The 24,492-nt window shown below is 44.9% G+C and overlaps 1 protein-coding gene across 1 annotated transcript; it reads left to right on the forward strand.

Annotated features, from left to right (window-relative positions):
- Positions 1 to 1,134: 1,134 nt before the first annotated feature.
- LOC310875930 (NLR family CARD domain-containing protein 3-like) lies at positions 1,135 to 18,131 on the forward strand (the record flags this gene model as incomplete). The annotated part of the gene is made up of 6 exons (XM_083789364.1): positions 1,135 to 1,390; positions 3,871 to 5,626; positions 5,800 to 5,970; positions 7,643 to 7,792; positions 8,245 to 8,288; positions 17,572 to 18,131. 6 exons carry the CDS (start codon positions 1,135 to 1,137, stop codon positions 18,129 to 18,131), a joined length of 2,937 nt encoding a protein of 978 aa, XP_083645490.1.
- Positions 18,132 to 24,492: the final 6,361 nt, after the last annotated feature.

A 24,492-nucleotide genomic window follows, 5' to 3' on the forward strand; every position in this document is an offset into this window, starting at 1 on the left:
TCTAGCACTACCTTTGACGGTGGCCACATTTCGTGACTGAGAGAGAAACAAGCAACCATGTCTATGAAAATGTTAACAGGCCAGATCAAGTCAGAAAATCCCAAAAAGTCAGAAAATAAATGTTGTTTTAGAGCAGTGGTTCTCAAACATGTTCATGTCAAGGACCACCAATATTTAAAAAAAACTTTACAGATAAAAAAAGTCCAAAGTAGCTTATAATGACTAGACTTGGCAACACTGTGAACAGTTCCACAAGCTCACAATATGAAATATAAGGTATTAATAGGCTAGTTGTATTGTTAATATCCATAATTAGGGCACCTGGTCTAATGGGCCACCTGGCCTGTGTTCTCAAGGACTTACATCTGGTCATTATTTGGGTAGCGCACACATATTTCGAATGCCTTGGGCAGACTTCAAATGAGCCATTTTAATCGTGATTAATCGCGATTAACTCCAGGATATGCCCACCACTGTATATATATATATATATATATATAGTCTGTCTGTCACTGTTCACTGCCTTGCCCAAGGGCACATCAGCGGTGTTTACCCACCCAGATGTTCCTGTTTTCACAAAAGCCAGAGTAGACCTTAAAATGACCCCCAAACGTCACTTGCGTCGGTGACAGTGAGGAAGTGGTTGTGTTGTTACCTTGGCAACCAGATGCCAGGGTCTCAGCTCAACCACTCAGCCTTCATCCATTCTCTGGACAATTAGCATATAGGCTGAGGCAGGGGTCTTCAACAGGGGGTCCTGGACCCCTATAGGGCCCTCAGAGGTACCAGGGGTCTTCAACAGGGGGTCCGGGACCCCTAGGGGCCCTCAGAGGTACCAGGGGTCTTCAACAGGGGGTCCGGGACCCCATCTTCAATAAGTGGTCCGGGACCCCTAGGGGCCCTCAGAGGTACCGTCGGTTTCAGCACAGAAAGTCTGTTTGTACCATGACCTGCAGCTGCACACACGCACGCACGTCGCACGCAAGCCGCTCGTAGGCGGCCGCTTGTGTCAGCCTACCAGAGACGTATTTTTTTTATATTTATATATTTTTCTCTTCTTTTTTGTAACATTAACTACAGCTTGTGATCAATATTTTCATACCCAGAGGTTTCTGTTTGTGTCAGGAATAAACCATGGATGGACTTAAGGAACGTATCTTGACAACTCTCAACGATCTGTCAAAAGAAGACTTTAAGCAGTTCCAGTGGCATCTGAAGCTTGTTGATGCTGAAGGCCTCAAGCCGCTCCAAACATGCGACCTGGAAGACGCTGACAGGATGAAGACAGTGGATCTGATCGTGCACTTGTACACTACTCATGCAACTCAGATCGTGGAGGCTGTCCTGAAGAAGGTCAAAATGACTGATCTACAGGAGAACCAAACCAAAGGTAGGTGAAGACATGGTATATATACTATAGTCAGGGGATATTAATACAATCTGGGAATACATTTTTTACCAAGAACTTTCTTCACCAATGTGTTTGTAAAGGTGTCTACTAACATATCCCACATTGGTTTATATTCAACCACCCTAGGGGCATTTTTGACAGCTGCTGAAAGTTGGTATACCATACAACCATTATAAGGCAACATTTTCTAAATTTCATCATGCTTTAAAGAGTGCCGTGATTTTTTTCCACCCTAAAACATGATCATCAGGTCTTATTGTTATATAAGGAGGTATATTTTTTTCAAAAAAGTGTATTTGTTAAAATGTTGTTTTTATGTGGGCATGTGGTGATGGGTGGTGATCCACCTGAACTGAAGCCGCACCCACAGCTGTAGTTGTATGATAAAGGGGGAGGGGCTGATAATGTGTTCAGCCTCCAGGAAGAAACCCTAAATACAATGTTAATACACCATTGCACATAAAAACGACTCCTGGGTGTCTAATGAAGTATTGTCACCTCATACACATGCAAAACTGGAAAAATGGTGGCGTGTCAAACTAGGGGTTTTTCATCATTCTGAATCCATTCCAAGCATTAGTTTAGCACAAAACACTCCTTTGGCTAAAATGGCCATAGCCGTCATCACAAATGTGATGAAGTCAGCACATTTGGGCATATGTGGGCAAGTGGCTATGGCTAAACTAGGGGGTTTTCATGATTCTGAATCCATTCCACGCATTAGTTTTGCACGGAAAACACTCCTGGTGAAGAAAATTATTAGTAAGAAATGTATTCCCAGATTTGACATTATACTGATAATATTCCCTGACTAATATGCATGTTTACAAGTTACTGACAAACTTGAAGACTAAGGGCTGTATTTTGCGTGTCTTAAAAGGTAAGACAACTTTTTGAGAGGTTTGGGTTGTTTTCTTACCTTATTATGGGCAAACTATTCCATTCCATGAGTTATTTCGCTCCGTTGAGCACATAAACTTTTAGCACATAAACCAACGCAACAAAAGCTGATTCTGACAGTTTATGACATCAGGAAAACTCATGCAGTTTTATTTTCATCTTTTTTTTAAGATATTTTTTGCGGCTTACGCCTTTTATTGATTTTTGAAGGGACAGACAGTAGGCTGACAGGAAACGGGAGAGAGATGGGGGGATGACATGCAGTAGGGGCCGTGTCGGGTCCGGGAGTCGAACCCGCGGCACACTGCGACTGGATTACCAGTCCGGTGCCCAGACCGTTACGCTACGGCCTGGGCCTTATTTTCATCTTTTAAGATAGATTTATAAAGTTACTACTTTAGTCGGAGATAGACTGCAGCAGTACTACGGCGAGGTTTCGTTTGTAAACAGAATTCTCCACGCTGTTTGAGATGCACCCTCGCATATATCAATCCCAGACACAGACACTTTACACACTTCTTCTAAAGTGTCTTATAAAGTATCTCCCTCAAACACGTCCATTGTGTAAGTTTTTTGTGACAAGCGGATGAGATCAAATCCATTTGTTTACATCCCCGTCGTTTCCAATAAGGAAGTGGTGTACAGTTTTGGTCCAATCAGATCAGATGCGAACAGCAGTGATTTGGTCGGCGTAGGCATACCTACCGGATCTTCTTTCTACACAAATTAGTCAAAACAAGACAAAGTTGACATTTTTTATAATAAATAAAACCGCATGAGTTTCCCTGATGTCATAAACTGTCAGAATCAGCTTTTGTTGCGTTGGTTCATGTGCTAAAAGAGTGACTTTGAGAGCTGTTTCCCCGCTACAATGGAAGTTAATGGACCCTATTTTTTATTTCTTAAATTGTTAATAAACAACACAACGCAGCGAAATAACTCATGGAATGTAATAGTTTGCCCATAATAAGGTGAGAAAACAACCCAAACCTCTAAAAAAGGGGTCTTACCCTTTAAGTACCAGGTCTTATTACTTAACTTAAGACCTGGAGGCGTGATCAATGCCATTTGGCTAATCTAACACACACACACACACACACACACACACACACACACACACACACACACACACACACACACACACACACACACACGCACACACTATTTATTTAATTAGCTGCAGCTGTGTTGCTTACAATACATCACTGTATACTTCTGTAGCATGCCATGTTTTTACCATGTTCTTGTTCTTGTTTTACCATGTTCTTAACCTGATAACATATAGGGTTTTATGCCACTATAATAAACAAAGTGTCAGAACAGAAATACAATTCCATGTCATTTTTTGTATCAATTCAACAAGAAACATTGACAGCTCTATGCCTAGTTTAAATAATAATTAATAAGACATAAAATGGAAGATTCAGCAGCAAGATTCATAATTCAGCATCTACAGCAGCACAGCCATTAATACAGTATAATTACCAAGTCCACTCATTTGAGGACCACATTTATCATAGCATGCACTTACTGGTGTCCTCTGTTCTTTGGTTATTTAGAAATCCTTACTCCCCAACTACTCAAGTCTTTTCTGAAGAAGAGGGGAGAGTATTTGATTGAGTGGAAACGACCTGAAGAAAACCCAGAAGAAACACCTCTGAACCAAGACTTCACAGAGGTCAATGTCACAGTGTTAGCTAGTGGAGAGGTCAACAAGGAACATGAGGTCAGCCAGATTGAAACTATGTCCAGAAAAACATCCAGGCCAGAAACATCAATCAAGTCTCTAGAAATCACTAAACCTTTACCCGGGGAAGCTCAAATCAAAACAGTGTTGATGAAGGGAGTGGCTGGCTCTGGTAAAACAGCCTTAACTCAGAAGTATGCTCAGGACTGGGCAGAAGACAAAGCCAACCAGGATATCCTCTTCATGTTCCCATTCACTTTCCGAGAGCTGAATGTCAAGCAGAATGAGAAGGAATACAGCTTGATGGAACTTCTTCATGGTTATTTTGGCGAAATCAACAAGGCAGATATTTGCAGCGGAAAAGGGTCTAACGTTATGTTCATCTTCGATGGGCTGGATGAGTTTTGTACTCCTCTACGCGATCTATTCCAGAAAAGGGAGATCTGCACTGACGTAGAAAAGAAAATGTCAGTGGCCATGCTGCTGACAAATCTCATCAAGGGAAACCTGCTTCCCAATGCTCGCATCTGGATAACCACACGACCTGCAGCCGCCGATCAGATCCCTGCTATGTATGTTGACAGGGTGACAGAGTTGAGAGGGTTCACTGACGACCAGAAGGAGGAGTACTTCAAGAAGAGAATCAGTGATGAGAAAATGGCAAATAAAATCATCTCACACATCAAGACATCACGAATCCTCCACTTCATGTGTCACATCCCAGTCTTCTGTTGGATCATTGCTGTAGTTCTGAAGGACATTTTAATAAAAGGGACAGTGCTGCCAAAGACCCTGACCGAGATGTACATCCACTTCATGCTGGTTCAGTCCAAACAGAAAGAGACCAAGTATGACTGGAGTCCAGAGAAGAACACGCACGCCATTCTGGCAATGGGAAAACTGGCTTATAAACATCTGAAGAAAAGCAAGCTGATCTTCAATGAAGCAGACCTGAAAGAGTGTGGCATTGATATCAACGATGCAGCAGTGTGTTCAGGCATGTTCACACAGACGTTTAAACAGGTGCGTGGGTTGCACAAGGTGAAGGAGTTCAGCTTTGTCCATCTGAGCGTCCAGGAGTTTCTGGCTGCTCTTTACGTCTTTCACACATTCACCAACACTGGCGTCAATGTACTGTCAACCTCCAAGTGGTCAAAGCTGTTGAAACCACAGTTAAATTACCTCTACCAGAGTGCTGTAGACCAGGCCTTAAAAAGTCCAAATGGACACCTGGACTTGTTCCTCCGTTTCCTGCTGGGCCTCTCGTCGGAGACCAATCAGACTCTCTTACAAAGTCTGCTGGAACATACAGGAAATAGGTCACAGGCCAATCAGAAAACTGTCCAGTACATCAAGAAGAAAATCAGGGAGAATCTCTCTCCAGAGAGAACAATCAATCTGTTCCACTGTCTGAATGAGTTGGGTGATCATTCTCTAGAGGAGGAGATCCAACAGTACCTGACCTCAGGGAGTCTGTCCACTGTCTCTCCTGCTCAGTGGTCAGCTCTGGCCTTCATGTTGCTGTCATCAGGAAAGGAGCTGGACGTGTTTGACCTGAAGAAATACGGTTCTTCAGAAGAGGCTCTTCTGAGGCTGCTGCCAGTGGTCAAAGCCTCCAACAGAGCTCTGTAGGTTGACTGAATACACTTAAAATATGATGTCACAGTTCTATAGGAAATAATACTAATATAATAACGTTTCAATGCTGTTTATCCTTCTTTAATAAATAATGTGATATTGATTTTACAAGAAAAGAAAAAAAGAGAATACAAACAGATTTTTATCACTGCTCCTTTTTCAGGCTGAGTAGCTGTAACCTCTCAGAGCGATGCTGTGTGGAGTTAGCATCAATTCTCAGCTCCAACTGCAGTCTAATAGAATTGGACATGAGCAACAACGATCTGCAGGATTTGGGCATAAAACATCTCTGTCTTGGACTGAGGAGTCCACACTGTAAACTGGAGACCCTCAGGTTTGTATGCCTGACAATTATCCTGGCATGGAGTTTGCCCTGATTCATTTATATTTTGCGAAGGGCAGAATCTTTTTTTTTTTTTTGTACCGGCCGATGGGCCGGCCGGTGCGATAGGTCGGCCGGTCCGTGAGTAGGTCGGCCAGTCATTTATATTGATCTGCATATTCCTCTTACTATAGCTCTCTCTCACACACACTTTTCACCCCCGTCCAAAACGGTAGAGAAATGACAGAGTTACCATATGGGGGTCCATGGGGTCCCCGGACCTTGAGACCCCCAAAGACGCCCCCAGGGGGGCGACACGTTTCCAACGAGCCCACCCCCGTCCAAAACGGTAGAGAAATGACAGAGTTACCATTTGGGGGTCCCCCAAAAAAGACCGGACGGCCGACCTATCCACGGACCGGCCGACCTACCCACGGACCGGCCGACCTATCACACCGGCCGGTACAAAAAAAATAAAAAAAATAAAATTCCGGCCGGCCGACCTATAAAACGACCGGCCGACGGTGCGCACCGGCCGGCCCGCAGCCGGAACAAATGGATTCTGCCCTTGCTGCTCCACCAAGCATGCACAGCTGTGTTTGTGTAGATGCTGAGTAAGCTGTATGAACCACAATGGATTCAAACCCCATGACTGTGATGGTGAACAGTTACTGTACCCCTCTTTCACCTGAGAGTCCAACAGAGCCCAATAACCTACTATAATAAATATGAACAGTTACTGTACCCCTCTGTCACCTGAGGGTCCAACAGAGCCCAATAACCTACTATAATAAATATGAACAGTTACTGTACCCCTCTGTCACCTGAGGGTCCAACAGAGCCCAATAACCTACTATAATAAATATGAACAGTTACTGTACCACTCTGTCACCTGAGGGCGCTACAGAGCCCAACAACCTACTATAATAAATATGAAACTAGTAATATTGTAGCACAAATCATTGCTAAGTTTAAGGTATACAATCATAATCTGAGGACCTGAATGGTTATTTGTGACTATTTTTGATACAGAGACAGTCAATGGGTTAGGGTTAGGGTTAGAAGATGAGAAAAACTTAATTCATTCATTCATTCATTCATTCATGTATTCAGTTATTCATTTATTTATTTGTATCCAAAATGAGTTAATAGCACAGGCAAACTCTTCACATACTAGACTAGAGCTTGTCTCAAATAAATGTCAGAGCTGAAATCGAAAAAAAAAAGAAGTAAAAATCAAATAAATGCTTAAACATGTAGCTAGGTGTAATGTTAGAGACCACAGAAGTGAACCTTTCAAGCCTGTTTTCGCTGACATTACTTAAGCCATATCTCTAAAACTGGTGGGTCAAACTGTCAATTTGAAGCTATGATTCCCTGCTTTCATATGACAAAAAAAAATCAATGACTTAGCCTCGGTCAGAAGCGGTCACATTTGAGCTTGAGGAGAGATGAGGGAAGTTCATCCTTGAGAATTGGCCTTGGTCTTTATGATCCAGTCTTGTCTACAAACCATTCAAGTGTGTGTGTGTGTGTGTGTGTGTGTGTGTGTGTGTGTGTGTGTGTGTGTGTGTGTGTGTGTGTGTGTGTATGTGTGTGTGTGTGTGTGTGTGTGTGTGTGTGTGTGTGTGTGTGTGTGTGTGTGTGTGTGTGTGTGTGTGTGTGCATGCGTGCGTGCGTGTAGGTTGTCAGGCTGCATGGTCTCAAAGGAAGGTTGTTCTTATCTGGTCTCAGCTCTGAGATCCAACTCCCACCTGAAAGTGTTGGACTTGAGCTACAATCACCCAGGAGACCAAGAGACGCTGCCCTCTGGTGGACAACTGCAGACTCTCAGGTATGGACAGACTTGATGTCAGTCAGAGTAAATGTGCCTAGTTGTTGTTTAACCCATTTAGACCTGACACTAGATTCATAGTTTTCAGAAAAACCCTGTTTCTATGTCAGTGGTTCTCAAACTATTTCATGTCAAGGACCCCAAACATTATATGTATTTGGCCACCGACCCCCATCTGAAAATATGTTGTTCCATGGACCCCCAAAGGCAAAGATTTGAGTTAAAAACGTTTGTTCTGGAACAATATATATTCCAAATAGCAGATCTACAAGCTCGTTGCGTGGCACCGGCTGCCGCGCTACGAGCTTGTCTACTATTTTTCAACAGCTAATGTATAACATAATGCTTAAAACAACAAAAGGGTGCTGTATAGTAGCATTTAATGTTTAATAAATGCATTATCTATCATTATTGTTTCTATTATCTTATCTTTGTCTCTCCTTCACCCACAGTGACCACAGTGGAGAGTGCAGGCTGAGACCAGGTGTGAGGAAGTGTAAGTGTTTATTCTGTTGTATTCATGAAATCAAAGGAGCACAACATCCTGCTATGTATGAACAGCTCATATTATACAGCACTTTCACTTAACATAACTGTAATGTGTTTATATTAACCAAAACATGCATTATATTTCAGGGGGTTTATTACTAAACACAATGTAGTTTTGAGTGAACTCTGCCTACCTATGGTGTCCACATAGGATTCTAGAATTATACACTATGGCCCTCATTTATCAACCTTGCGTACGCCAAAATATGGTTACACGCCATTTCCGCCGAAGCTTCAAATTGAACTTGTGCCAAGACAAAAATCACGTCTGGTCGGGAGCTGTCGTACGCTTTGTCCTCACCTGTTTTTCTGTCGTAGAACAGCGGAGCAGCATTGTTTGACCAGCTGAGAGGCTGTCACAGGCATCTAAACACATGTGTCATATGAAATTAATAGGAGATAAAATCGCGCAATTAAAAACAATGTTGCAAGTTAGATGCTTAAGCCATTTAAACAGTGTTTTGCATGAGCACATACATGCAAGGCTGTCTGTGCTGAAATATTTCCATGACGGGACGTTGGAGAGTATAGTGCAGTGCTGCAGCTGTGGAGAGTCCCAACGTGGGTAGCCTACTGTAGCCTAATCTACAGCAGGCCGATGTCTTTCTGGAGTTACGGTATGTGCAATCTCCTCCTCGTTTAATGAACCAGACGCGTCGCTCGAATGCCAAATGTACCGTGCCAGCACAAGTGGGAACCTCATCAGAGATAGGTAGGCTAGCCAGCCAGCCCACCACCACCACCACCAGTGCCAGCCACATGAGGCTACGGTTTTGGCTGCACATTCATATAATGACAGTTGACAGCCCAGCCACTGCAGCGACTAACGACTGCGAGGCAATCTAAATATCGAACGTGCATGGTCAGTTGGTCACGGACGGACCACAGTGATAGAGAGAGACAGACAGAAAGGACAGGAGGAGCACCTATGCAAAACAGCAGCGCTGCTTGTGTGTGCCTATTTGTTATTTAATTCATGGTTCACAGGTTCAGGTTTTCGTTCACTAATATATCTTGTTGTATATTAAATTAAAAATACTTTAATAATTTAATATACAACAATGAGGGCCTGAGTCCCTCATTTATCAATTGAGTGTAAAATCTGCCCCAAATTCGAGCGTCGGTTTTGTAGTACACTCACGTCGCCACAGCATTTATAAAGTGATCACAAACAGCTGATCCTACCTTAATTTCTAGCAGTGATAAATGTGACAGCTGAAAACAATCTGGCACGCCCTATGAAATGAAACCTCGCCCTCGTTTTTGCGACATGCACAAATGCAATACGACCAAACAACTCATGGATACTATGGTTACATGATGGAAAAATAAATAAAAAGGTTTCCCCCGCTTGCCTTGCTGCCCACCTCACCCCCCCCTCTCTCATACACACACACACACACAGACGCACGCACATGCAACTTGCAAGCCCAACTGGTGTGTTGTATCTTAAATAAATAAAGAACGAACACCTGCATGAATTAAATAACGCAAATATACAACAAGATGTATTAGTGAACGAAAACCTGAACCTGTGAACCATGAATTAATTAACAAATTGGCGCACACACATGCTGCTGTTTTGCAAATAGGTGCATCTCCTCCTCTCCTATGCCCTGTCTGTCTGTCTCTATCACTGTGGTCCGTCCATGACACCGTGACCATGCACGTTTATGACAATCTATTTAGATTACCTCGCTAGTACAGTGGCTGGGCTTTCAACTGTCAATTATATGAATATGCAGCCTAAACCAGTCTCGTGTGGCACTGGCACTGCATGGTAGTGGTGGCTGGCTGGGTTATCCTACCTATCTCCGATGCGTCCCCACTTGCGCTGGCACGGCACATTTGGCATTCAAGCGACGTGTCAGGTTTATCCTTAAACAGGAGGAGATTGCACATACCGTAACTCCAGAAAGATATCGGCCTGCTGTAGGTTAGGCTACAGTAGCCTACCCTACTTGACTGCAGAGCTGCAGTCTCCCTCAAATGACTCTCGATTCATCATGAAACTATTCCAGGTGGGGAGGCCAGGGGGATTCCAGCACAGGCAGCGTAAATCCTCGTATAGGCCTATAGGGTATGCGCTCATGCAAAACACTGTTTAAATGGCTTAAGCAAACTTTTTGCGTGATTTTAATTGCTTGCACACTTGGAAATATTCTACCAATTTCATGACATGCCTTTACAAAAAAAAAATCACATGTAATGTAGTTTTATACATTTTTAGGAGTGAAAACATAATGTTTAGATGCCTCTGACAGCCTGTCAGCAGTTCACACAATGCTGCTCCGCTTGTGTACGACAAAAAAACAGCTGAGGACAAAGCCTACGACAGCTCCCGACCTGACGTGATTTTTGTCCTGGCTCACGTTCAAGTTCAAGGTTTTGCGGAAATGATGAATGCCGAAAATTGTGGTAATTTCCGACGTGCACCCATATTTTTGCTTATGCCGCGTTGATAAATGAGGGCCTAAGTACCTACTGTGCGTCTCAAAGCTTTCAGCACTTCCTCTCTGAATGTAAACTCTCTGGCCTGTAAGAGCACACCAAACAGAAGTGATTTAGTTAAAGACAGCCTCTTTCTAATTAAACAACTGTTGATGTGGACTTAAATAGTTAAAGGTACGTTAAATATTAGTGAGACATTTATTTAAGAGTCTCAACCACTTAAGAGGACCATATAAAATTAACTCAAACTAGTGCTGGTTGTCTGGGATAGGCCCTGCCGCAGTGGTGTCCGATTAGAACATTACCGGGATGCTGAAACTTCCAAAGCCAGTTGTAAGGCCAGATATCCTGTCGTACGGAAGGTGACGGAGTCTCTCGCAAGGAGCGTAGCAAATGCTGCTATCTACCCTAAACTTTTCGGATTGTACTTATATAAGGTTCTTACTGGGTGCGTGTCATGATGACGATGCCAAACGTGTATCCCCATATATGAGGTTTCTACATTAGCCTGATGTCAGTGCTGGATGTCGCCGTCATCCTCATATTATGGAGCTCTAGGTGAAAGCCTCCGCTACAGCCACCCCTAAGACCTACGACGAATAGCCACAAAGCCAATTTACAAGCTCACAACGTGTTGCATCATGACGCGTTGAGAGCTTGTATATCGGCTACTTTCACCGTCTTTGGACTTTTTATAAATACAGTTGATCAGTACAACCACTGGTTTATTTACCTTAGGAGGTACAATACTCTTAAAGAGATCTAAACATAATATAAGCAATCAAATACTGAATGAATTACTATAATTGCAATTATGGTACATCTATTGATTTAAAACAAACAGCCTCATTCTGAGTTCCACATTAACCCGTTTAGACCTGAGGATGATTCTACAAATGCCTTCTAAATCCTGACAGTTTTCTGAAAAACCCATGTTTCTGTCAGTCGTTCTCAAACATCTTCATGTCAAGGACCCCCAGAAATATATGTATTTGGCCCCCAACCCCCAGCTGGAAATATGTTGTTCCAGGGACCCCCCAGAAGCAAAGATATGAGTTAAAACACAGACTATCTGAGGCTTTTATTTTTACTATGTCCATCAATAGCTTCCTGTCGGGGCACTGATAGCCGAGTGGTAAAGACACGTACCACATGGGCTCTGATTCCTGACAGGTCTGGGGTTCAATTCCTAATCCTGGTGACGGCTTCACTGCATGTCACTCCCCAGCTCACCCCCTGTTTCCTGTCTCTGTCAGTTGTACTATCGAATAAAGGCAGAAAGTCCCCAGAAATATAGAGACAAACTATTACAAATTCACTATTATTAAATGTGTGTGTGTGTGTGTGTGTGTGTGTGTGCGTGCGTGCGTGCGTGCGTGCGTGCGTGCGTGCGTGCGTGCGTGCGTGCGTGCGTGTGTGTGTGCGCGCGTGCGTGTGTCCTCATGTTTTTATAGGTCACACATTTATTAGGTGTGTTTGTGCGTGCGTGCGTGCGTGTGTTTGTTGAAATCTTTTGTTTTGAAGTCCACCGACTGGGAATAGTGTTTATAGCTATCTATAGCTATTGTATCTCGTGTTTGTTTATAGCAGACTGAGGAGTCTGCTATAAACACAACACTTGCACTTGCAGTTTGGGCAACTCCAAAGCAAACTCCACATGCCCCAACATTTTATTTACCCATAGTGTCAACCCTTACCCCTGTGTCGGATCTGTGGTGACACTAGCATATTTGCCGATACCGATATGACCTGATATGACCAAATTAGGGCCGATCCGATACTTTTCCGATACAGTATCGGGACATCTCTATTAATATTACCCGCTGTCAACTTGTCATAGCACCCGTTTTAACTATCTGTCTGTGTCCCTTTTGTGCCCATACTGTATATGGAGATCTCTGTATCTGTCTGTCTGCCTCTGTCTGTCTGCCTGTGCCCGAAGAGTGCAAACTGACTGGTTAAGTAATCAATTGTCGGGTGTGGGGTTGCCATGGCAATCAATTGGTTGAGGCAGAGGCTGGAAATTACACAGGTGAGGGGAGAGCCTGACCAGAGCCTTTTGTGGTGTTTCTGGACAACGGTGTGTCCCACAGACTAAAGGCTGGTCACTCCCTGTGGGGGTGTGGAACGCGTGTGTCGAATTTGAAGTTTGTGGGTCAAACGGTTCTTGAGTTACGTGCATTACAACCGCACGCACACACACGCACACACACACACACACACACACACACACACACACACACACACACACACACACACACACACACACACACACACACACACACACACACACACACACATTTGTAGTTAGATTGTGCATTACATTCACACACATTCATACACCTTTACATAGATTGTGCATTACATTCACCCATTCACACACCTTTACATAGATTGTGCGTTACATTCACCCATGCACACACACATGCACACACCTTTACATAGATTGTGCATCACATTCACACACCTTTACATAGATTGTGCATTACATTCACCCATTCACACACATTCATACACCAATGGTTGAGGATTAGGAAACCATGCAAGGCACCAACCTGCACATCTGGAGCAATTTGGGTTCAGAGTCTTGCTCAAGGACACTTTGACACCAACTTTGAGGGTTCAAACTAGGAACATTGCGGTTGCCATCCGGCCACTCTACCCCTGAGCCCCTGTGTGCACGTGTGTGTGTGTGTGTGTGTGTGCACACGTGAACACACACACACACACGCGCGCGCGTGTGTGCGTGCGTGCATGTGTCCTGCATGGTGATGTGTTGTGAACTTGTAGATCTTATTTATTATAATTATGCAATATATTTATTATTAATATATTTCCATTCTGGACACGTCATTATAGGTTTTACTGAAAACAGATCTACAAGCTCACACTGCTTAGACCTGATTTTTTTAAGTGGTCTCTCGGTTTCTGAACAATTTGAACCACAGTGTGTTGCGATGTGAGCTTATAGATTGAGTGCCTTCATTATTATTGTGTGTGTGTGTGTGTGTGTGTGTGTGTGTGTGTGTGTGTGCGTGCGTGCGTGCGTGAGTGCGTGCAAGAGTGCATGCGTGCGTGCGTGTGTCCTCATGTTATTACAGGTCTCACATTTAATATGCCCCAACATTTTAATTACCCATAGTGTCAAACCTTACCCCTGTGTCGGATCTGTGGTGACACTAGCATATTTGCCGATACCGATATGACCTGATATGACCAAATTAGAGCCGATCCGATACTTTTCCAATACAGTATCGGGACATCTCTATTAATATTACCCGCTGTCAACTTGTCATAGCACCCGTTTTAACTATCTGTCTGTGTCCCTTTTGTGCCCATACTGTATATGGAGATCTCTGTATCTGTCTGTCTGCCTCTGTCTGTCTGCCTGTGCCCGAAGAGTGCAAACTGACTGGTTAAGTAATCAATTGTCAGGTGTGGGGTTGCCATGGCAATCAATTGGTTGAGGCAGAGGCTGGAAATTACACAGGTGAGGGGAGAGCCTGACCAGAGCCTTTTGTGGTGTTTCTGGACAACGGTGTGTCCCACAGACTAAAGGCTGGTCACTCCCTGTGGGGGTGTGGAACGCGTGTGTCGAATTTGAAGTCGGTGGGTCAAACGGTTCTTGAGTTACGTGCATTACAACCGCACGCACACACACGCGCGCGCACACACACACACACACACACACACACACGGCACATTTGTAGTTAGATTGTGCATTACATTCACACTCATTCATACACCTTTGCATAGATTGTGCATTGCCTTCACCCATTCACACACCTTTACATAGATTGTGCATTACATTCACCCATTCACACACACATGCACACACCTTTACATAGATTGTGCGTCACATTCACCCATTCACACACCTTTACATAGATTGTGCATTACATTCACCCATTCACACACACATGCACACACCTTTACATAGATTGTGCGTTACATTCACCCATTCACACACATTCATACACCAATGGTTGAGGATTAGGAAACCATGCAAGGCACCAACCTGCACATCTGGAGCAATTTGGGTTCAGATTGCTCAAGGACACTTTGACACCAACTTTGAGGGTTCGAACTAGGAACATTGCGGTTGCCATCCGGCCACTGTACCCCTGAGCCCCTGTGTGCACGTGTGTGTGTGTGTGTGTGTGTGTGTGTGTGTTTATGTGTGTGTGTGTGTGTGTGTGCACATGTGAACACACACACACACACATACACGCGCACGTGTGTGCGTGCGTGTGTCCTGCATGGTGATGTGTTGTGAACTTGTAGATCTTATTTATTATGCAATATATTTGTTATTAATATATTTCCATTCTGGACACGTCATTATAGGTTTTACTGAAAACAGATCTACAAGCTCACACTGCATAGACCTGATTTTTTTAACACATTTTGGGCGGGAACCCCTTTTTGGTGTTAGAATTATGTTATGCTTTAGCTATTGAAAAATAGCAGATCTACAAGCTCATAGCGCGCCACCGAGTGGCGCGCTATGAGCTTGTAGGTCTGCTATTTTTGAAAAATCGTTAAAATGTGCCTCAAATCTTTCCGAAAATTGTCATGATTTAGAACCACAATGTGTTGCGATGTGAGCTTGTAGATTGAGTGCCTTCATTATTATTGTGTGTGTGTGTGTGTGTGTGTGCGTGCGTGACGCACACACACTTTGGGCGGGAACCCCTTTTTAGTGTTAGCATTATGTTATGCTTTAGCTATTGAAAAATAGCAGATCTACAAGCTCATCTACGAGCTTGTAGGTCTGCTATTTTTGAAAAATCGTTAAAATGTGCCTCAAATGTTTCCGAAAATTGTCATGATTTAGAAAACCTTTTTTTTTTTTTTTTGACGTCAGGCCTGAATGGATTAAAGTGGTTTCTGAACAATTTGAACCACAATGTGTTGCGATGTGAGCTTGTAGATCGAGTGCCTTCATTATTATTGTGTGTGTGTCCTGCATGGTGTCCTGAATGGCGTGCGTGCGTGTATGTGTGTTTACGTAATAGACTGTAAAAAATATGGACAAAGCGTTCCCCGGGTCTAACATGAACGTAAAATGAAGCCTGTAATAATATGCTAATTCCTGATGTAAGTCGCCATCTTTCTAGATCCGTTTGGTACCAGCTGGCCATTGGCTGGCTCCGTTTTGTACCAGCTGGTCATTGGCTGCCCAGACAACGAGGCGGGACTTCCCCCCTTCTTCTCCGTTGGTTTTTATTTTGACTCGAGTGGGAGGAGAAGACTGGGAGGGGAATCCCGATCATAGACTGTAACGGTAGCCACGCCCCTCAGAACATACGCGACTTTATGGTCATTTTTTTTAATTAATGGGACCATAATTTTCCAAAAAGAATATTATGACATTAGAAATGAGACTTTAAACTAGTGACTGGAAGAAGAAAGTATTCATGACCATGTTTATTAAGGTAATACAGTCTAGGTGAAGTTGGGCCAAAATACATGGGCCTCTATGGAGCTATGGGGCTTTTTGGGTCCAGTCCAGCGCCACAACAGGCCATTATATGAACTACCGATTTCAAATGAGGCTTCACGAAATATCTGGCTGACTGCCCCCCTGGTTTACGTGCGCACACACACACACACACACACACACATACACACGCACACACACACACACACGCACACACGCCTGCACATATCCTGCATGGCGTGCGTGCGTGTGTCCTGCATGGTGATGTGTTGTGAACTTGCGTGCATGTGTGCGTGTGTGTGTGTTTACTTGTGCACACACACATGTGTCCTGCATGGCGTGCGTGCGTGCGTGCGTGTGTCCTGCATGGTGATGTGTTGTGAACTTGTAGATCTTATTTATTATATGCAATATATTTATTAATATATTTCCATTCTGGACACGTCATTATAGGTTTGACTGAAAACAGATCTACAAGCTCACACTGCATAGACCTGATTTTTTTAACCCATTTTAGGCGGGAAACCGTTTTTAGTGTTAGCATTATGTTATGCTTTAGCTATTGAAAAATAGCAGACCTACAAGCTCATAGCGCGCCACCAAGTGGCCACCGAGTGGCGCGCTACGAGCTTGTAGGTCTGCTATTTTTTAAAAATCGAAGACCGACTGACATAGAAACATGGCTTTTTCAGAAAACTGTCAGGATGTAGAAGACATTTTTAGAATCTGATCTCAGGTCAGAATGTATTAAAGTGGTTTCTGAACAATTTGAACCACAATGTGTTGCGATGTGAGCTTGTAGATCGAGTGCCTTCATTATTATTGATGTCTGTGTGTGTGTGTGTGTGTGTGTGCGTGTGTGTGTGTGTGTGTGTGTGTGTGTGTGTGTGTGTGTGTGTGTGTGTGTGTGTGTGTGTGTGTGTGTGTGTGTGTGTGTGTGTATGTGTGTGTGTGTGTGTGTGTGTGTGAGAGAGAGAGAGAGTGTGCGTGTGTGCGTGCGTGCGTTATTGTATGTCTGTTGTATTATTGTATGTTCCTATACATAGTTAGTGTACATCCATCACCATGTGCTGTGAACTTGTAGATCTTATTATTATTGTTGTTGTTGTTGTTATTATTAACCAGATTAACTATATTCAAGGTAATTATACAGCAGCTGAACATCATACAGAAAATGGCAGATCTACAAGCTCACAACGCACCGCAATGCATTGTGAGCTTTTCAATACGATTTGAAGCAGTGCTCATAGTGGTTAATACGTTCAATTCTGTATATTATTATGAAGTTGTATGTGATTGTAAAGTGGTGTTGTGTTGTGTGTTGTTCTCTCATCAGATGTGTGTGAACTCACACTGGATCCAAACACAGCATACAGTGACCTCTCTCTGTCTGAGAACTACAGGAAGGTGAGACTTCGGAGAGAGGATCAGTACTATCCAGATCACCCAGACAGATTTACCCACCTGGCACAGGTTCTGTGTAGAGAGACTCTGACTGGACGTTGTTACTCTGAGGTAGAGTGGAGTGGATCGGTTCGTATATCAGGGACAACCAGAGAAATCAAGAGGAGAGGACACGGTGATGACTGTAGTTTAGGATACAATAAGATGTCCTGGAGTCTGATATGTGATGATGATGAGAACAGTTACTCTGTCCTTCACAATGGGGAGGAGACTGAACTCTCTGTCCGTCGCTCTGACTCTGTCCTCGGTCTCCGTCGCTCCAACAGAGTAGCAGTGTACGTGGACTGCTCTGCTGGCACTCTGTCCTTCTACAAAGTGTCCTCTAACACACTGACACACCTTCACACCTTCCAGACCACTTCCACTGAACCACTCTGTGTTGGGTTCAGGTGCTGGAGGTATGGTGCCTCAGTGTCTCTGTGTCAGATCTAGGAGGAACAGTAACACCATGTGACCTGGATGCACTGCTGCTTACGCAGGACAGGACAGGATTCAGACGCCCCTCCATAGCAGACCAGTGTTGTTTTTGGGCAGCAAATTTAGATTTTAGTCTCTTCAATAGTTTTCATTTAGTTTCAGTCACATTTCAGTCACCTGGAATGTTTTAGTGTTAGTCTAGTTTTAGTCGACTAAATATCATAAGATTTTAGTCGGCTAAATCTACAGTTGATTTAGTCAACTAAAATGTATTTTGGCGGGCCTTGATGGCGTCACTTTTACACTTTCTGAAAATAGACGATCTACAAGCTCACAACGCGTCGCAGCGCGTCGCAGCGTGATGTGTTGTGAGCTTGTAGATCTGCTATTTTCAGCATGTAACCTAGTGTAAAATGACTTATACTGGATATCTTCCTCACATTTTAGTCTATTTTGTATTTGTTCAGTACATTTAGTCTTAGTTTTAGTCATCTGGCCATCTCTGAAGATCACAACCTCACCTCACCCTGGATAACCATACATGGAGAAGACTTCACCTAGATCTGCATATATGGAGCCGGCCAGCAACTCTACATCTGACCTCAAACCTCAAACCCTTAGATCTCCATATATGGAGCTGACCTGTTCTGACATACAGTACCATATGTTGATCCTTCCCTACCAACCCTTCCTGTTCTGACATTCCATATGTTGATCTGACCTCATCAAACCATGTACACTCAAGAGACGCTCCATATATGGCCAGTACAGAATTCATTCCATATCTTGATCCGACCCCCCATGCCAAAGGCTTCTCGCCCTCAGGGCGTCTTACTGTGTATATATTAAACAGTGTAATTGAGTATATTTACTATGCAAATATTCTCATCACATATCAATTGATATGTAATGTTGTATTTTTTTAATTATGATAAAATGTAGTCGTGAAAAATATGTTCCTATCCGAACTGCTGCAGATAATTGATTTTATTCATTTTTCTCAATGGAAGAGATTTCTTTCTTTCTTCCTTCCAGACAGTACTGTATCATACTGTGTAACCTTTTCAATGAAAAGTTATTTTTGCTATAAATATTTCACAGCATGTTTCCCAATAACCATTCTATGTGGGGTTTTTTGTTAGTTATTTGGAACTTCTCTAAACTCTATTTTGAACCAGACTGCCTGCCTGACACACCAACATTATATTAAATCAAATTCAGATTGTTGACGTCCCTATTTCCTTGTCTTTATTCTAAGCCATTGGCACACAGCTCCACTATTCGTGACGATAGTTGAAGCCCAGCATACATTTCACACAAGTGTCTTAAGTTTCTTCTTCTCAGATGCGCTTACAGCTGCGGTCACACTTCCACTTTCTAGACGTGATAAAGCATAGTCTTATACCAATATAGTGTATTATGCATACTTATTGGAGGTATTATGATGCCTTGTGTTTTGATGATTGCTTAGTTGACACCATTCAGCTTGTGGGTCATATTAGTCTTGTGCAGGGAGGTGCACACATAGACATCAAAGGGGGCTTCATCCCCTGCCCTTTTACCCGTCTGTAGAACAAGTGCCCTTTCCAGACCACGAATACAGCATTTACTATGGTGAAAGAAATGCAAACGGCACTCCTTTCCATGTCATGCCGGAAGGCAGCATTCAGGAGAATTGCTTTTTAAATCCATGTCGTTACACCGCATCTCCACTAGCTAAAGAGCGCTGGGTTGTGCCCCGAAAATAGCTGATCTACAAGCTCTCAATAGCTCTCAATAGCGGAAATATTTGAGCTATTGTTGTCCAAAAGTGCCCTCTTACAGGATTATAGCCCTCTGCACGTCCCTGCTCTTTGAGTCTTGTCCTTTCCTTGCTGTGATTCATTGACTTTCATAAGAGTTGGCTGACCTAACTGACCAGAAAAGGAGACTCTAAATCTGATCTGGAGCAGCTAGACAGGGATTGGTGATTTCACACTGGTCAGCTCATCTCGTTTCAAAAGGCACATGACCCATTCAATATCAACATTTACTTCTTTGAGCTGCTTGGAATCTGGCCTCAAATCCTAAGCCTTTGGCGCCCTCTAGCTGTAGCAGAAAAAAACATACAGAGATAGATATATGGATGGATGTATGTATGGATGGATGGATGGATGGATGGATGGATGCGCTGCGCTGCGCTCTGATGCCCTCTCCACGCCGCGCACCGTGGCGCATGAACAACAACAACTCCACGTGGACCCCCGACGACCCACGTATGAATTAGATAGTTTATAAGAAATCCTTGCAGGCAGTGACAGTAACAGAATGAGAATCCTGTACGCCAGGGCTAGTCAACCTTTGATGGCTCAGGGGCCACTCAGCAAAATACCAAAAGTCCAAGGGCCGCAAGTCCAAATAATGTCGGTCCTATATTTTTGTCCGTGATTTTCTAACACATTATGAGTTGTCTAAAAATTGAGGAAACACACAGAAAGTGGACGACATTTCCATCTAGGAAAGGCCAAATATTGTCATGACATGGAATGATTATTAATCAAATTAAGTTACAAAATGAGGCTTTTATTCACAAAATGTGATGAGAACATCATACTACTGTTGCATATAAATCAAATATCAGAGATAACCAAGAGGCCAATACTACTGAAATTAATAAGCCATATCACAGTCTCATGGACTGGTACAAATAATAACATACCTATAAATTACAGTTTTGGAAACAAACATATGTTTCCTACTTAATGGGTTCAGGCTCACTGGATATAATGATAAGGCTCTCTGGACATACTTGATTCCAAATCAAGAATCAGGCTTCATTCACCAAATGTGAATTAGTAACCGTGCAACAATGTAATAAGTACAATAAGTCATTGGCTGATTGGCTTCAGTCAGTGGCTGACAAAGACAAAAGAGAATCATGAATATCTTCCAGTGACATTCATTCACACTTTTCTTTACTAATTACAAATGAAATACGAATAGTTTCATAAATCAGGTTTGATTTGGGCGACATCTGTTAAAGGACAACTTTAGTTTTTTTTCAACCAAGGTTCATGTTTTTGTCATGATCTGCCTTTCGTGTGTTGTTTTTGTTGTTCTTGAAACTTATTCTGAGGTTATGCTATGGTGTTCTTGAATATTATTTTGAAGTAATGCTTTGTGTTTCCTGTTTTCCTTTGTAGTTGGTTCCTGCCTTGTCTCACCTTCCCTGATTTGTGGTCCTTTGTTTCACCTGTGTCTTGTTTTCCCCCAGCCAATCCTTGTGTTGATTTGATTTGAGTTCACCTGTGTCCTGTTAATCTTGTGCCCATTTTAAACCCTGTGTTTGGTTGTGTTCTCTGTTGGATTATTCTTTATTGTCTTGTAAACCTGAGCTCCAAGTCTGTTTGTTTGATGGTGTTGCTCTCCTGCAAACCTCTGTTAAAATAAACTTCCACTTGATCCTGACTTCCTCGCATTTGGGTCCTACTTGGATCACATCCTGACATAATAATCCAACCACCTTTGGACCCAGCGGGAAGAGTTTTGTTTTTTATTTATTTCCAAGATGCCAGCAGTTTGGAGCAAGCCACTAGTGAGCCCAGGTCTGTCGGTGCACACACCTGTGACACATGCCTGTACTCTGCCTTCTCCTGCCCATGCCTTGCCCACCCAGGGGCTCCACGTTCCTCACCCTGAGCATTATGGAGGTAATCCTGAGTCCTGTGACTCTTTCCTTGCCCAGTGTTGGGCAGTTTTTGAGGACCAGGCACCTGCCTTCTCCACTGAACATTTCCGCCTGGCTTATGTGAGGTACATGCTCACAGGAGAGGCCCTATCCTGGGCTATTGATGTGTGGGAGGAGGAACAAAGTTTTTGCTCCAGCTACAACTCTTTCACTACAGAGCTGAGAAGAGTTTTTGGTTCTCCAGTATCTAGTGTTCCTGAACCTGTGCTGCCCAGCACCACCAAGTCCATGCCTGAGCTGCCCAGCGAACCCGAGCTGCCCAGCGAACCCGAGCTGCCCAGCGCACCCGAGCTGCCCAGCGAACCCGAGCTGCCCAGCGCACCCGAGCTGCCCAGCGCACCCGAGCTGCCCAGCGCACCCGAGCTGCCCAGCGCACCCGAGCTGCCCAGCGAACCCGAGCTGCCCAGCGCACCCGAGCTGCCCAGCGCACCCGAGCTGCCCAGCGCACCCGAGCTGCCCAGCGCACCCAAGCTGCCCAGCGAACCCGAGCTGCCCAGCGCACCCGAGCTGCCCAGCGCACCCGAGCTGCCCAGCGCACCCGAGCTGCCCAGCGCACCCCAGCTGCCCAGCGAACCCGAGCTGCCCAGCGCACCCCAGCTGCCCAGCGAACCCGAGCTGCCCAGCGCACCCCAGCTGCCCAGCGAACCCGAGCTGCCCAGTGCCACCGAGCCTGCACTGCCCAGTGCCACCGAACCTGCGCTGCCCAGCGCCTCCGAGCTGCCCAGTGTCACTGTGCCCGGTGCTGCTGACACTCTTCTGCATTGCACCTCGTTGGCCGTCCCTGTACCTGCCTGCTTTGTGAAATTCCCTGATCTTGTCTGTAATGACTCGGTACCTGTCTACCCTGAGCCGACTCCAGCCCAAGACCCATTTGAGGGGTCTCGTTTGGTCGTGTTCAGGGGAACCCATGGGACCTCCAGAAGGGGGCGTGCGCGACATGGTTCCCGACACCACCAACGCTCCCTGTTGCCCAGAGTCCTGGATTCTTCGCTGCCCAGCGTCTTGGAGTCCTTGCTATCCAGTGCCCAGTGTGTATCACTGCCCAGGGTTCAAGAGGCTCCACTGCTACCCAGTGCTACAGTAACTCTGCCCCCAGTTTTGCCTGAGATTGTGTTGGCTGGCCCCACCAACACCCTGCCTAGTCCCGTCAGTGACCCGTCCTTGTCCTCGTCTGTCCCCGCCTGTGTCCAGTCTGTGTCCTCGTCTGTCCCCGCCTCTGTCCTGTCTGTGTTCTCGTTGGCTACCCCCGCTTGTGTTCCACATGTTTACCCAGCCGTCGCCATCACCAACGTCGTGCCTGCATCCCCATCGACTTCCCTCGCTGATGCTCTGCCAGCGGACTATGCCGATGCCCGGCCAGACGTCCTGTCAGCTGTCTCTGCTGACAGTCTGCCGGAGACCCTGTCCGTTTACCCTGCTGACACCCCCATTGAACATTCTGAACTGCCTCTGGTTGTCGCTGTTGAACCTAACCCAATTTCCCCACAGCCACCCTGTTCTGTCCTCCCAGTGTACCCCCAGCCACCAGACTCCTGTTTTGTCCTCCCAGTGTCCCCCCGGCCACCAGACTCCTGTTTTGTCCTCCCAGTGTCCCCCCAGCCACCAGACTCCTGTTTTGTCCTCCCAGTGTCCCCCCAGCCACCAGACTCCTGTTTTGTCCTCCCAGTGTCCCCCCGGCCACCAGACTCCTGTTCTGTCCTTCCAGTGTCCCAACAGCCACCAGACTCCTGTTCTGTCCTCCCAGTGTTCCCCCAGCCACCAGACTCCTGTTCTGTCCTGCCAGTGTTTCCCCAGCCACCAGACCCCAGTTCAGTCCTCCCAGTGTCTAAACAGCCATGTGAAGCCTGTTTTGTTCTCCCAGTGTCCCTGTCTCTATGTCCTCCTGAGCCTTTGTCCCCATGCTCTGCTGGGCCATTTTGTCCCAGCCCTTTTCAGCCTCTTTGCCCTAAACCCAGCACTGCTCATAGTCCCATATCTAGCCCTGCCTATAGTCCCGTTTCTAGTCCTGTCCCTGGCCACCTTTCTTCCCCAGTTTTGCAGCCTTTCTCCCCTGTGGCCCACCAGTATGCCAGCCCCTTTGTTCCCCAAGCTACTTCCTTTTCCCAGCCTCCTCTGTTCCGTTCTGGAATGTCCTGCCCTTTGGTGAAGGGTTCGCTTGGTCTGCCTACTGCTCTCCCTTTCTGTTTGTCTGCCTGTCTCCCTCTCTGCGTGTCTGCTAGTTTGTCTGCTAGTCTTTTAGTCCGTCTGTCTACCCCCCAGTCATCCAGTCTACCTTCTGACTTTCTTTCCCGCCAGAGGTTGTGTGAGATCACCTGTTTGTCCGCTTGCCTGCCAGTGTGTCAGTTGATCTGTTTGTCTGTTGGTTTGTCTGAGTTGATGCCTGTCTGCTTGTCTATGTGCCTATCTGCATGTCTGTCTGTGTGTTTGCCCACTTGTCTTTCGTTGTGATCCCGGTTGTTTGGTTGTGAGTTCCGCTGTCTCTCTTTGTCTGTCCTGTGGAATGGTTGTAGCCTGCAGTGTTTTCCTGGTTTCTTGTAGTTTGTCAGCTTTTCACCTAGTTGTGTGATGCCTGTTTGGATGTCTTTGCCCTTCTTCTTCTTGATTGCTTGTGTGCGTGATTCCTACTCGGTCTTGTCTATTTTCTGCCCG

Source organism: Protomyctophum parallelum (genome assembly GCF_964188405.1).
Source record: "Protomyctophum parallelum genome assembly, chromosome: 18".
In the NCBI taxonomy this organism is placed as follows: Eukaryota; Metazoa; Chordata; class Actinopteri; order Myctophiformes; family Myctophidae; genus Protomyctophum; species Protomyctophum parallelum.